General features: G+C 35.0%; 1 protein-coding gene across 1 annotated transcript; it reads left to right on the top strand.

The window, feature by feature from the left end:
• The first annotated feature begins 4,179 nt into the window (after nucleotides 1–4,179).
• BET1 (Bet1 golgi vesicular membrane trafficking protein) lies at nucleotides 4,180–13,863 on the top strand. The gene is made up of 4 exons (XM_011363553.2): nucleotides 4,180–4,363; nucleotides 8,585–8,709; nucleotides 11,024–11,080; nucleotides 12,701–13,863. Exons 1-4 carry the CDS (start codon nucleotides 4,345–4,347, stop codon nucleotides 12,854–12,856), a joined length of 357 nt encoding a protein of 118 aa, XP_011361855.1. The 5' UTR covers nucleotides 4,180–4,344; the 3' UTR covers nucleotides 12,857–13,863.
• The last annotated feature ends 1,199 nt before the right edge of the window (nucleotides 13,864–15,062 follow it).

The raw sequence follows: 15,062 nt of genomic DNA on the forward strand, positions 1-15,062 counted from the left end.
AGGGACAGTTTCATGGATGTGCAACCTTTGCAGTTGCATAGGACTCCTTGCTAGAAGAGCATCATGCTTGATTTAATGCTCCGTGGCCATTATCTTGAAATTCTTAATTTTATCTTGAACTCGTGTTTTGTAAATGAAGTCCTATTGAACAGTGGAGCATACATATGAGCAGAGAGATATGTGCAATATGTATGTTTATTGTTCCTTGCCACCCCATGCACACGTAACATTTGCAATGTCACATAAGCACAGAATTCCAGTGGACCCATAATGCATAGGAATTCAGCAAAATTCAAAGTGCGTACAAAGTAAGTGTGTTAAGTCTGTGAATGAGGAAGTGTTGGCACTGACAGCCCCAAGAGGCCACATGTTCTTGAACCAGAACTTCTACAGAAAGAAAACTCCAAGGAATCCTATTATATTCTTCCTTCCTCATTTTACTTCCTTGTAGCCAGTGATATTTAAAATAATGGCACGGAAGGAAAAAAAAAAGATAGGTCAACCCACAATTCCTGTTCTTTCAGTCTCTCCTAATTCATTGGTAAGCTTAAGGTAAAGTGTTGGTAGAATGTCAAGATATAATAAAAAAACAGTCGAGTTAATTTTTATGCATTGTTTTCACAAAGTATGTATTCATGTATGAGCTATGAAATACAAATTGTGTGATGGTGATTTCACATATGAGTTAAATGCCCTTATGTTTGCATTTAAAATTGTCATTTCACAATATATAGAAGGGGTAAAATTCATACTAATAATTTAAAATTTTATTTTTCTTTGGATAGAAAGACATTAAATGGCAAATAAAACACCATGACAAGTTGGAGTGGGGGAGATTGTGCCAAAAGAGAAAAGCTTTATTTTTTAGTACCTTTAACTGTACTTTTCTCCTGCTTTTGAATAAGGGGTACTGCATTTTCATTTTGCACTGAGTCCTACAGATTATGCAGCTGGCTTTGCCGAAGACTTTACAGTTGGCACTGTGTGCCTCATTTTTACTAATTATGGCTGAGAAGCATTACATCAGTGCTAGTAATATTCCTGAATAATGGAAAGGGAAAATCAAATTCTTTGATCTTCTTTGATCACTTTGAAAACTCCTTAAAACTTTTCTTCATGTTCTCAAAAAATTTTAAGTAAAACAAATTCTTTCTCAAATAAGAATAACCAAAACATTTTAAAATTCTATTTCTTCTTTAATAATATTGTTTTATTTTAACATGAGAATTACAAAATTATCTTTTCCTACTGATTTTCACTGAAAATATATAGTATTTCAGCTGTACTATGGGTTACACAGACTTTAATTGGCCAACATAGGAACAATAGCCCTGCATTTTCTGAGCTGGGTTGAGAACCTTATCATCATTTAATTCTCCAGTATAAATGTGTTTTAAGTGGGAAATAACTGACTTACAAATTAATGTTTGTTTCATCACTTGTTCACAAGTCAAGAACTATCTTATTTTAGTTTACATTTTCTTACAGTTCAAATATGATGCTTGATATACTGAATTTGATTCATGATTGGAAAATTTATCCATATCTATTTAGCCAGTTTTGAAAGTTTTGCTATTTTTCCTTTGGATAGACCATGAAATTTGGTCAAGAAGAGACAGGACAAATAGGCAGGATGCAGACAAACAGGAAAAAGAAAGTTTCATTTTTTATACCAAGATTCAGACATTTCTTGCTCATATTCTTGCTTCTGTAATTACTACAAGAAATACTTAAGTCGTTTTTAGTCATTCGTTTCCTAAAGACCCTCATAGATATTTTCTATGAAATTATCTTATGAGAAAGAGAAAAAATTATTAATGCTATTAATCTCCAAGAATTTTATTGGTATTCAATTAGTAGGAAGTTAATTGTAATTTCAAAAGGCAAAGAAGAATAGAAAATAATAAACAAGAAAAGAATTCCCTCTAGTCTCTATGTCAAATGGATCACATTTAATAATTATTTTTCTGTGTATAAAATCCATCTTTTCCACCTCTTCTTTTGAATGCAAAATCTTCTCAGATGAGGTCGACCTAATTTGAGACTGGAAATAGTAGCAATAAACGACTATTTGAATTTTTAGGTCACAAGCTCAATATAAACCAGGTTTGCCTGTCTTAAGTTATATTCTTGGTACATTTTATTATTATTTTTTTTAACTATATTTTATTCTTATATTTCCCTACTATGTAAAAGAAATCGTTTATAAGAGGACGAGTACATACTTAATTTAAGTAGTCTATTTTAGGAAATTTAACATTAGATTTAAGAAAATATTTATAGAAAAAAAGCCTTCTTTAAATAAGATGATTTTTCTGACATGTTTTGATTATAGAGCATGTAGTTTTTACAAAAGAAGAGACTGCTATAGATCATAAGGAAGAAAGGCTTGTCATCATTTCTCTTACTGAAGCTTCGGTGTTTATTTTCAGTAATTGTTCTTGATGCAATCCTCATGTAATTCCATTGCTTTTAAAGAAGGCTGATTTATTTTTATGAAAACTGTTTTCCTCTCAAAACGCTATTGGATTAAGCTTATTTCCCAGGTTAGTAACTTTTATTAAAATTTGTTTCTGTGTGCGTTTTACAAAAAGAACCTAAAGGCAAAGATTTATCTGCCACTGCTATGGTCAATGTTTATGCTGAGAAACTATGAGGGAAACAATCAGAGACTGTGTTTTCAGAAATCTCTAGCATGGAGATTATTCTACTATCATACAGCAGCAACAAAACCATGAATGCTCAGTGGTTTTTGAACATTTACTGTATATATCGGATTTTTTAAAAAAGGTTTTATTTAATCCTCACGATAATCCAAAAACAAAACGAAATTCTAGGACTAGCTTCCATTCCGTAAGTACCCTGCCAACAAGCTTTTAAACCCTTAGGTCGGCACATTACCATGTGTAAATAGTATCTTAGTATCCTCTGTGTAAATTTAAAAGTCTAAGTGAGGTAGGAGTTACATCAGGACCCCTCCCTGGAGCCACTAAAATGAAAAACAGTCTTGAACAATTGCTTTGACGTAGTGAAGCAGTTTTGTAGTTTAAAACTTCCTGCTAAAGTGGAAAATAAAGGTGATAAAGTCCCCAACATAGGCATGTGCAGAAGGACACTTGGTGTGACCTAGAATTCACCTTTGCTTCATTATACGATCATTATAATAAATTAGCATTGTTTTGACAGGTTAAAGCTGTATCCATCATACATCTGACACCAGGGCAGTTCTGAAAAGCCAAACATGGTAAGAAAAGGGGCGTCGCCTTAATTCTGGAAAAAAAAAAAAAAACCCCACCTACTTTCCTTAAAGTAACCATTCAAAATCATGAATATTCCACCCCTTATTTAGATTAATGTATAAAATCCCCAAAACCCTTGATCCTGCCCGCTCTCCTATCTGAGGGTGTATTTTCGCTTGGCAGAAGTCTTTGGGGTTGACCACTTTGGGCAGCTTGCTCTCCCTGTTGAGGGTGAGCTTAATTTATCTTCAAGGATGACTGCTCCCGTCGGCCTATTCTCTCTTCTAAAAGTGTACTTTTGCTTTTAATAAAGCTAGCTTGCATACAATCAATTTCTGGGCGTCTGCCTTCAATTCTTTGTCGACCAGACGCCAAGAACCGAGATCCAGGAATTCCAGGACTCCCCACAACCAGTAACGTAAGTGGTTTGGAGGTCCTTGGGTTCCTTAACACCTAATAGACATGATTCTTGCTAGAAATTCAAGCAATCCAGTAACAGAGAACTTTACTGGGCGACTCAGCACAAACTGGTTACACTCTTCCTTATGTGTGATATCAGATACTTGGATAAAGTTTTGGCGTTCCCTTAACTGACTCTGAAGGTTATAAGGAAGTAAGAAGCAGCATCAGGAAAAATAAGTCAACCATGCTCTCATGGTCTGGGAAGGGCAAATCTACAGGTTAAACTTTGGGGCTGACAGGCTGAGAGCAAGGTACTTCGGGGACTGAAGGAGGCCGCAAGCCAAGCAGCAAACATCCAGAATCGGACACCCGAAACCCCGAGTCAGAGTCCCAGTAGAGTCGCAGTAGAGTCGCCCCTACTCCGGAAGCCCCGGGAGGTTTCATGCCACGCCCCGGCCACGCTCCCAGCTTCCGCAGCGAACTACATTTCCCAGAATGCTATTCAATCCGCCTCGCAGAGCGCCGTAAGCGCCCGGGTGACGCGATCAGCCCGCGCGTTGTTTAGACTCTACTGATGTCGTGGCGCTTAGGGAAAAGAAGTTGGTGTTTCGCCGGATCCTGGTCCTGAAGACGCGGTCTCGGTTACCCCTGGCCCCTTTCTACCCACCCCTCCGCCCGCCTTTTCCCTCCCTTCTCTGGCAGGATGAGGCGTGCAGGCTTGGGTAAGAAGAGGGCTGAGATTCGAAGTTCGGGGCCTCTGGAACCGGCTGTGCTGGGCACAGGGACACGGGAGGAAATTGGACCTGTTTTTAGTCACTGGAATCTAGGCCAGAAAGGATATATCGAGGGGTCTTTGGAGGCGGTACCAAGTAGAAACACATAATGTATCCTGGATTCTAGGATTAGTTTAGTCCCAGGGTTCTTTCAGTCCCAGGTTTGGATGATAGGTCTAGAGGGAGTAGTGAAGGATTGAGGGTGGAGTATATACAGGTGCCAAATCAGCAGACAAGGTTTTCAGTGTTATCGATTGAGCGTGATTATGGAAACTGCTCGTTTCCCTAAGTCTTGCTTCGATTTCTTTTTTTCTGCTGGCCCTGGATGTTAGTTTCTTCAAAAGTGAAATTTGAAGAACGTTCATGCGAAACAGTAATAATAATCATGTTAGTCTGATAACAGTGAGTTACAAAGGTAAATGTACGTGTCATTACTGTTAAAGGCTGTGATGTGTTAACATCTGGGTCAGAGGCCATTTTACCCAGAACATATCTGAGTCTTGTTCCTCTGTTAATGCAGTAGAATGTGGTAATCCTTGACGACTTAGATCTTGTTCTTGACCTTTTGGCTTAGGAAGCAGGTTCACCAAGCAGCGGGAATAAGTTAGGCACAAGGACTTTTAATGGGCCATTATAATGCAGAGCTATTAAAACAGCATTTTCTGGTTCTGAAATTCTTTATTAAGAGACAGCTAAAAAAAAAAAAAAGACTTCTAAATCAGCGTACAATATACCTGAGAAAATGTATGAAGTATTTGAAAAAAGATGTTGCTTTTTTAAAATTATTATGATTAGATGGGGGAAAAAAACGTTTTCAAAGTGTCAGTTTAAAGTTGGTCAAAGTTGTCAGTAACTTGAGACTTGTACATTGATTAATAAATGGTAATATGAGAAATAGCTTTTGAAAAACATAGTTTTTATGAATTGTTGGATCATAGACGTTGGCCAGGTAAATCGTAGAGAAAAAATAATTTTGAGCAAGTTTACTTTTATATGCCTAAATGTTTTTCCTTTGTATCATTACTAATGATAACAAACATTTATTGTGTACCTACCTTAGTAAGCTCCAGTTATACAGCCCTTTGTGGCCCTGTGCGTGCTCGCTAAAGGAGAGTAGGAACATGTTCAAAGATAAATTATAGTACAGGGTGATAGTTATACATCCAAATACCAGATAAATTCTACAGATAGTGAATATCTAGGGATTTGTGGAGACATAAGGAACTTGAACTAGAGCTTGAGTAATAGAGTATGTGAGAGGTAAGTTCCAGTTGGAAGGATGACACACATACCCCCCCAAAATTATGAATGATGTGTCAAAGAGATTATGATTAAGCCAGTTTGGTTGAAGTAGGAAATGTGGAACCAGAATCACCACATTGTAGAGATCTTTGAGTTCCAGGCCAAGGAATTTGGATCTTACCAATAGGCCCTTTGGCTCCTTTGAATGTTTTGTGTAGCAGTGTGCCATGATAAATGACAGGAAAGAGACTCGAGAAGTGGTGGTTCTCAGCCCCCACTGAATATTAGAATCACCTGGAGAGTTTTTAAGGCATTGATACCTGGACCCCAGCTCAGACTAATTAAATTAGAATTTTTATGATAGAGCCTTTACCTTTTAAGCTCCCTTGTAGTTAGGAGGAAAGGTGGTTATCTAGATGTCTGTTGCTATCATTTACATTGGTGTGATGTGATGAGGGCTTTTTATTTTTTAATTTAGCTTTTTTTTTTTTTTTTTTAAGTATCAGTGTGGAATTTTAAACTTGAGATGAATAGTGAATCTAATGTGAAGAAGTTGCCATATTTCACATGCATCTCTAAATGATTTGGCTCAGTTATTAATAGAAACTACCCCCCAAAAGTAGCATTTGTGTAAATGAACAATGGCTGAGGATGGATGACTTTGGCATTCATCAACTTTCCTACAACTTTTCATAACAATAATTCAGACAAAAAGAAGTAGCTAAGTTTGGAATAGCAACTCTTAGCATTTTATTTGATTTTTTTCTTTTTATATTGGATGGAGATAGTGTAAGGGAATTATAAAACTCTTAATAGAGGAAATGTGTATTTGTAAGATTGCTGGGCAATAAAACGAGAATTTTGCTTTTAATAAATGGAACAGTATAGAACTCTAAAATTAAAATTAAGATAGGCAAAAGAGCAAAACAAAGAAAATAAAGCAAATAGCCATTAATTTACAAATAGATTTCTTGGTGGTTGTCGAGGTACATTCATAACCTTAGTCAAAAAATAAGACATTTTTCTCTTTAAGGATTTTGGTCCTTATTAAAGTAGAATATCTTTGATTGTTGGAGTGTTAATTTATTTTTTAAATTATTATTTTAATTAAGTGTAGAAAATATTGTGCCAGTCACTTGAGTTATTTTATAATCGCACATTTGGAGAGCTTTATGGATACTGTGTCAGCAATGAGGGGAAATTTGAAGAATGCAACTCTTTTTCCTCTGGAACATACTTAACCTATTGTGGTTTTTATGGGGGTGGAGATTGTGTCAGCATCTGCTGCATAGAAAGTACTCATTAGGTACAAGGGATATAGAATTATGAGACACTGTCTTTGCCCTCAGAGAAGCTTATTATTTCATTCTTGACAAAGGCAGGCACATTCAAAGTTGTTATTGACTGAATAACAGTGAATTCAGATTCTATTCATTTACAAGTATTTATTGAGTATGCCTTTGTGTGTATGTCTGCGCTTGTGTGCATACACGCGCACATTTCGGGATATATAGCTGTGAGTAAAACAAATTTAGTTTCTGCGCTTGGAGTGGTCTAGAGTGTGATATTAGTGATACGTACAGCAAAGCTGTAAGGATTCAAAAGAGGGAGTTTTGCTTTTCAGAGAAAGTGAGATTTGTGTTATGCCTTGAAAGAGCTTCCTTCAGTGACAGCGCTGACTGCTACCTAACTGTCTTTCTATCTCTTATTGTCACTATCACTCCATCTACTCTCTGAGCTTGAGAAACCTCTAGTTTCTATATCATCCCTTTCCCCACATTCTCAGGCCTCTCTTGAAACTACTTCAATCCTTGTCCAGTCTAGACCACATAATTCATACGTTTAACCACTCTTTTGGCAAGTAATCTCAGCCTTTCTTGGGTTTCTGTCCTTTTGCAGCCCCAGTGCTGTAAACCTCCAACTCCTGTGTAAGCCAATCATCCAGCTTCTCATGGGCTAACTTAGACTCTTCTTTCACAGAAACAGGAGGATTGAAACCACTACTACATATTGCCTCAGCCAGCATTGTTTTATCCCCCTCGTAATCCTGTATAGTCCTCGTCAGTTTCCTCCATTATTTTCTTTACTGTCTTTTTCAAATGATTACCATTCTTCAGAGGCAGGCTTTTCTCTTCTTTGACCGAGAAAATTGGTGGTATCAATTGTTTTTTAAAGGTTAAATGATACCCTCAACTATGTTTCCTCTCAATCCTCCCAACAACATTTATCTAGGTATTCACTGTTCAAGGTTCACTCCACCTGTTTGATTGCCTGATGAATATCAAGCACTATATTAGGCAGTGGCCAAGAGTGTAATCCTGTATTCACAATGCTATTTCCTAGAAGGTGAGCTCCAAAGGATAGCATCTGGAAAGAAAATGGATCTGACACATGGTAGTTTCTCAAATATTTGTTGAAGAATGAATGAATTCCTCTCTTAACTCTCAGCTAATACTCTCCATAAATTATTTGAGCTCTCTTCTATTTAAAAGATGCCAATAAAGGACTCTCCCTCTGCCATGAGCTCCCTCCTGCTATATTATCCTCTTTATCCCTTTCCGTTCATAGCCAGGCTTCTTCAATGGGGAGTTGATGTTACTATTTGATCTTTTTCAAACTGTAGTTCTATGGAGCAGGAACTGTGTCCTGAATATCCTTATATATCAGTGTCTATTTTAGTGCGTTGTGGGCAATCAATAAGCAGTCAATAAATGTGTATTGAAATGAATATCCTTTGCTTAAGAGAGGACATTAGGATTATTCTGATTTCTATTTGATTATTAATTTTTAAAATTCACTTGAAGTGTGAATATTATAGACATACGTGGTCTGTAACGCCCTCCAGGGGTCTTTTTCGGTTTTTTTCTTATTAAGGTTTCAAAAGTGGCTTGTTTTTGCTATAGCTGTACTTGTGACTGATCCTTGCAGGTGAAGGAGTACCTCCTGGCAACTACGGCAACTATGGCTATGCTAATAGTGGGTATAGTGCCTGCGAAGAAGAAAACGAGAGACTCACTGAAAGTCTGAGAAACAAAGTAACTGCTATAAAATCTGTAAGTATGTAACAGATATAGTTTTACATTTGTATATTAGATGCAAAATATTATATACTTATAAACTACATACTTGTATTGGCATGGTCCTAAGGAATTCAGTTACCCAAATAGTATAGTTCAGTGAGGTCAAAGTACACTCAAAATTTAGACATTTGAGTACGTTAGAAAATGTGGCCAATGAAAACATATGGTACATTCGTTTGTTTTTAAAAACTTAAGCTGTTTTTATGGTTAAATCTAAAATACAATATGTTGTCTATAGTTATGTCTCCAAACAGTTCATCTTCCACCCCCAAGAGGCTCTTCTCTTGACCTTTTCTCCTAGTCTCCTAAGCTACAAATCTCATTTTTTCCCACTTCTACCTTTTCTGTCACACCAACCACTGAGTCTTCTTTCTACTGTTTCTCTCTATTCTTGCTTTTCTATTTCTAATACTGTCCCCTGGTTTTTTCCTGGGAAAGCCTCTTAATCTATCTGCTCATAATTTTTTTACATCTTCTATTCTGAACTACATGCTGTCACCACAGTCATCTTTTTAATGTATTTATTAAATTGCACCCTACACTCCAAGAAGTCTTCAGTGCCCTCCCGTGATGTAAGAAATGAAGTCCATACTCTGTAGCTTGAACAAATAGGTCCTTTAAAGATTGTCTACAGCTTTTCAGGCCTTATCTCCTGCACTTCCAGAATGTATATATGCTTTCTGCTGGACAAATTAGAGTGCTCTCTGTGCCCTGTGCACTCTGTCACTTTCCTACTCCCATATCTTTGCTCATGCTATCCTTTGCCTCAGGTGTCCTTTCCCTCCCTACATTAGCTGAAGTCTTGCCTATCTAAAAGGCTGCACTTCACACCCCTTCCCTCCTCCAGGCTTTACCTGGTTACCACATCATAAGTAACTTTCCTTTTGAACATCAGACCATTTGTACTATCACTTTAGCACTTATTGCATAGTGATCTGCATTGGAATTAGTTATATGTACAAGAAGTTTACCAGAACATAGGATTTTCTGTTGTATTTATTTTTATATTTTACACAGCACCTAGTATAATTCCTTATCAGTTGTATTGAGTTAATATGTATTAAATAAAAGGAATTTTAAAAAAGATAATTTTAACAGTGTACGTGATTATGAATTATAATAAACATGCTATATACTTTTAGAGCATTAAGTAGAAGCTCATGTTACCAAAACTTAATTGATATTTCACTAGTCTTGGAAAATAGAAGTGTATTTAGCCTAGAGATTATTACATTCTTAACGACTATTGTTTTCAAAGTCATATTTAATCAAAAGGAGTTGTCTATGAACTAAACAATATTATCTAATGTTAATAATTTAGAAAACATTTAGAAGGAATTAGGAATTAAATGAATTTTTTAAAAAACTCTGATGTTGATAATTTAGGCTCCTTGTTAGAAGAAAGCTTTTATCCCCTAAAAACATCTTTCCTTGGCATGAACGACAGTTGTAATCAGTAGTTAGGTGATTTGGACTACCAAGCTTTATTGTTGCTTTATTATCTCTGAATTGTTCAATTTTGGGGGAAAACGCAGATTATGATCTATATAATTTTAGGATGGTTTTGTCAACAATACCCCCATATGCTTTTCACCCAAAATAAGATGAAAACAATATTAGCAATGGTTTGCCAAGATTTTTAGTAGAGTTCATTTTTAGATATATTTGTCGTATAAAGTACTAGATAGGTTTTGGTTTGAATAGCAGCCATAATCACAGTAAATATTTCTTTTGGGCTTAGCCTCTTTTCTGCATAGCTTTGGAATGTGGATAGCCTAACTTGTAAAATTTTTTCTAATTTAGTATATTTTAAAGAAAAAAATACTTTTAGAATTGAAAGAAATACTCAGTATAGGTATATATTCAAAGTTATATCACATTTCAATATTTGGATTGGAATTGATAATACAGGTCTTGTATATACCTTTTAACATTTAAAGAAGGCAATATAAAGATAAATGCTGCTGAGTAAATGCTATAAGAATTGAGAAAAGCATGCAAAGACAAGAGAATCAGAAGTATGTACCAAAATTGAAAGATATAATTGAATATTAAGATAAAATCAGAATGAAGAGCAGGGAAACAATATCCTCATTGGGAAGGAGTAGAAATTCTAAAAATATTTTCCATTAATTTTGGTGGAAATTATCAAAAGAAAAGAGTAAATTTTATATTTCTAGAATACAGTTTTATTTGAGAAAATATATACGTTTAAAATGGCATTGTTTTTGCTTTATAACACTTAACTACCTTTATATGAGTAATAATGTATATGCTTTCTTTATAGCTTTCCATTGAGATAGGCCATGAAGTTAAAAGTCAAAATAAATTATTAGCTGAAATGGTAAGTGGGATTTTAAGTTTAAGAAATTTGATCTAATATTCTCAAAGTTAGTGTTAATCAGGAATGTTTTAATTTTCATCTATTTTGAAATAGATCTAGAGATCATAAGTCCTGGATTTCCATTTATTTATATCTAATTGGTTTGAAATAACTACAAGGTTTATTTTTGCCATATTTTTACATTCTTCATCTTGCCTAACACATATAAGTAGGAGGAGGAGGTGAAAGCCAATGTATCTTTAATCCTGTGTTTAGAAACACTGTTAAAGACTCAGAGCAATTGATGATTTTGAGTGTTTTTAAGAGATCTCAATGGATATAGACTACCAAGTAATCAAAAAGCACTTTACATCCAATCAGCCAAATATCTTGCACCTAATAAAAGCCAATTTCTTTTGCTTGATGTCCTAAGGATCACTTCTGAACAAATCAATAACATTTAAACATCGTAACATCTCAGAGCCTTTTATCTGTAGTCCAAACAATCTCAGCAACATTAGAGCCTTTTCCCATTCTTTGTGTTTATTTTGGATGTCACACTTCTCCAGACTTTCCCTAGTTTCTCCACATGCTTTTAAAATTGTACTGTTTAAAAATGAATATGGCAGGGTGGGGTTTGGGAGATAGGTAGCTCTGCTGCTAAGTGGGAAAAAAATCAAAGAGGTTAGAAAAGCACTGATCTAATAATAATAAGAGGAATATGACATTGAAAGCAATGTTCCTGTGAAGGTTGTGAATTAGAGTCATGTGGAGAAATTTCTGAAAATATTTGTGCCTGGTTCTTACTCTAAATAAACTGATTCAGAATTTCAAGGGATAGAGCTTAGGTATATGTATTTTGAAAAAAGCATTCCAAATAATTCTTCTCATGCATAACCCTGGTGAAGAACTACAGATATATAAAGTGCTTCAGCTACATAGAGCCAGAGCTATACAACGGGGCTTTTGTATAGGGCCTTTACCTCTCAGGATATTGAGATTTCTATGAAAGTGCAATATTTATAACTCCATACCTAGACTACACTATTTCTAATCCATGTTAGTCCTCTCATCATTAGGACTTTTCCAGCTATGTTTTAATATGGTAGTTTTTCCCCACGCATATTTGTAGTCTTTACACACATTTTTACCACTTCTACATGATATTCTCTTTTAATAGACTCTATTGTTCTTCAAAGTTAGCTATCTAAACTAAAGGATCTTTAAAGGTACATTTAACTGCTAACCATATTAAATTTTGGACAAATTGCTGTACTGAGAAGCAACCAACCATTTGTCCTTTGAGAGCATGCCCCAGCAAAATGTGGGAAGAAACCTGTATGATAGTAGACAAACTGCTTACCTTTATTGTTAAGAGTTTTTAATCCTCATAATTGGTATTTTTAATTACCTTGGGGCTGAAAGACATATTTGTTGGCTAATGAAAGAGCTTTTTGTTCATTGAGAGAATTACTCTGTTTTGTATGGAATAATCAGGCTGATTACCTAAATTATAAAGACTCCTGAATTAACACTAAAAATGTCATTAAAAATATTCTGATAACAATATATTCATTCAATGTGCATATGAAGAGTATTAGAATCTAAGCATTATATATTGTTTTTCACTTTTCCTCATAGGATTCACAGTTTGATTCTACAACTGGGTTTCTAGGTAAAACTATGGAAAAACTGAAGATTTTATCCAGAGGGAGCCAAACAAAGCTGTTGTGCTATATGATACTGTTTTCATTGTTTGTCTTTTTTGTCATTTATTGGATTATTAAACTGAGGTGATACAAGTAAGTGTGAGTTTGGAATTTGTTCCAACTTAAATATCTTGGAGTACCACTTCAGTAAAAAATCGGTATAAAAACATTCCTAATTTTCAAATACTATGGCTTTTTCCATAGAATATTACTGAATTTTACATGTTTTATAAATCATATTGGATAATACAGTACTCTTTGAATACTGTTTTTTAATGATTCATTTTTGCCCCTATTTTCAGGGGTATTGAGTTTGGCCCTGACAATTGTTTTTCTGTTGTTTGCTGTCAGATTAAACAGTAGTATAACATTCTGTTGTTAGCATAAATGTTAGGTTTATGTTTCATGTAAAGAAACTTTGCAGCAGAATTACAGAATGCCTGGAGCTCCTGAGGCTGAGCTCCTGAGGCAGTGAACAAGTTTCTGATGGAATGGTACATGTATTTCCTGAACTGCCATCTACCTTAATGATGTACTCCCCTTTCCTCCTTTATTTGGTTAAAATTGTAGGTGGATTTCTTTTTACATATAATTTTCTAATAATTTTTGATGATATGACTCCTCTTTCCCCTTTGCCCAAGGACCTCATTCTTTAATAAAGCTTTTTCTTTTGGCATATTTCTAGTAGGGTGCAAAACAAATGTGTACTGGTATAATTGTTTTATATTAACTTTATACATACTATTAACTTGGCTTATAATAGTTTTATGATTTTAGCTACTTTAGCCATTTGGTTATCATTTGTGACAGAATAACGTCAAGCTAAAGTAATTGCTAAGCTCCGAATGGAAATAAAATGTTCAAGAAAATTAATTGCCTCTGTTTTATTATGTGCTCAAAATAGATAATTGAAAGTACTCAGCATTGAACTTGGGGTTAAGAGTATTGTTGTTTTAATCCAGTATATTTGTTTATAGAAAGGAAAATAAAGACTGTTGAGTAGAAAGAAATATTAAAATGTTGAATACTCTGTGTTGCCACTGTTTTGGAATTTACCCATTTATGGGCTCCAAAAATAAATTTTTAATGAATTAAGTGACTGTTGCTTCTTTATTCAAGACTTTTATTTTACATAAACCTGAGAAATGATCCGTAAAACTCAGATTCTGAACAAAATCAGGAAAAGTTAACATATTTATATGATTTCAGAACTCGTTTCAAACAAATGAGATAAATCATGACAAAGTTCAAAAGCCTTTAATTTTTTAAATATTTTTAGTTATAAATCTGTTATCTTTGATTTTGCTGGGTTTGCAATTCCTTTTGCTCATCTCTAATTACCTATCAATTCAGACTATCTTTTCTGGCTGGATTTGTCATTTGTGCTTCTACTTAACATGTAAAAACACTAGAACTAAGAGGGTTTAAGTGACTTCGCATGTAAGAGACAGGTCTGAGATATGATATGAGGGACACCGGTTTGAGTTAAGATGACCTGGGTTCAAATCTCCATTCCTTTACTTGCTCAATGTTCTGGGGCCTTTTTCTTTATTTACATCACTTATTTCATAGGATTGTTCTGGAAAGTATTGGAAAGTGCCTGACACAATCACTCAATATTATTAGTTCTCCCTATCATTAACAGACACATCAGACAAGGGAGTTATTTTAAGGGCTAGACAGTTGGTTTTAAGCTTTGAGGAGATGGGACCCCCAAATGGAAATTTCTATCAATTAGATTGATTTGTTTTTCAAGAAGATTTAATTATGTACTTTGTGCCAATTATGTGATAGCAGAGCTCAGGGAAGACTTAGAAATCATTGCAATAAAAAAAAAATTCTAACATTAAAATTGCAAAAAGAAAAGCAGGCCAAAGAAAAATGACTGCAGGATGGAAACAAAAGAATCCACAAGAAATAGACGAGATCAAAGCCTTAGGAAAACCAACGACGGCAAGAAAAGGATGGATTTCAAGATTAAGGTTTGGCTATTATATGAATGTATTCGGTAAACACTTTAAATGTTAGATATTATGGAAGAGTTAGGGATTTCATGAAAAGGGGTTGGGATGACGTAAAAGTGGTTCTCATCACTGCATTGTCTAACATTTCTTATTTTGCAATTCTTTTTAAGAAGTGTCTGAAAGAAGTCCATAACCAGCATTTCATATCACTCCCTCTTACCATGGCCTTTGCTAAGATTGCCTGGGACTCCTCCAGAGGGGCCTGTCCCTACCCCATCAGGGGTCCTTCTGTTTGGGGACACCTTAGGAAGGAGTACTCCCAGAAATAAA

This window comes from Pteropus vampyrus, unplaced genomic scaffold (assembly GCF_000151845.1).
Source record: "Pteropus vampyrus isolate Shadow unplaced genomic scaffold, Pvam_2.0 Scaffold4, whole genome shotgun sequence".
Taxonomy (NCBI): domain Eukaryota; kingdom Metazoa; phylum Chordata; class Mammalia; order Chiroptera; family Pteropodidae; genus Pteropus; species Pteropus vampyrus.

What these genes read in the sequence shown, in the direction of transcription:
- BET1 (XM_011363553.2), top strand. An exon ending in AAGTAACTGCTATAAAATCT is followed by an intron (nt 8,710 to 11,023) that starts GTAAGTATGTAA and finishes CTTTCTTTATAG; the next exon opens with CTTTCCATTGAGATAGGCCA. An exon ending in ATAAATTATTAGCTGAAATG is followed by an intron (nt 11,081 to 12,700) that starts GTAAGTGGGATT and finishes TTTTCCTCATAG; the next exon opens with GATTCACAGTTTGATTCTAC.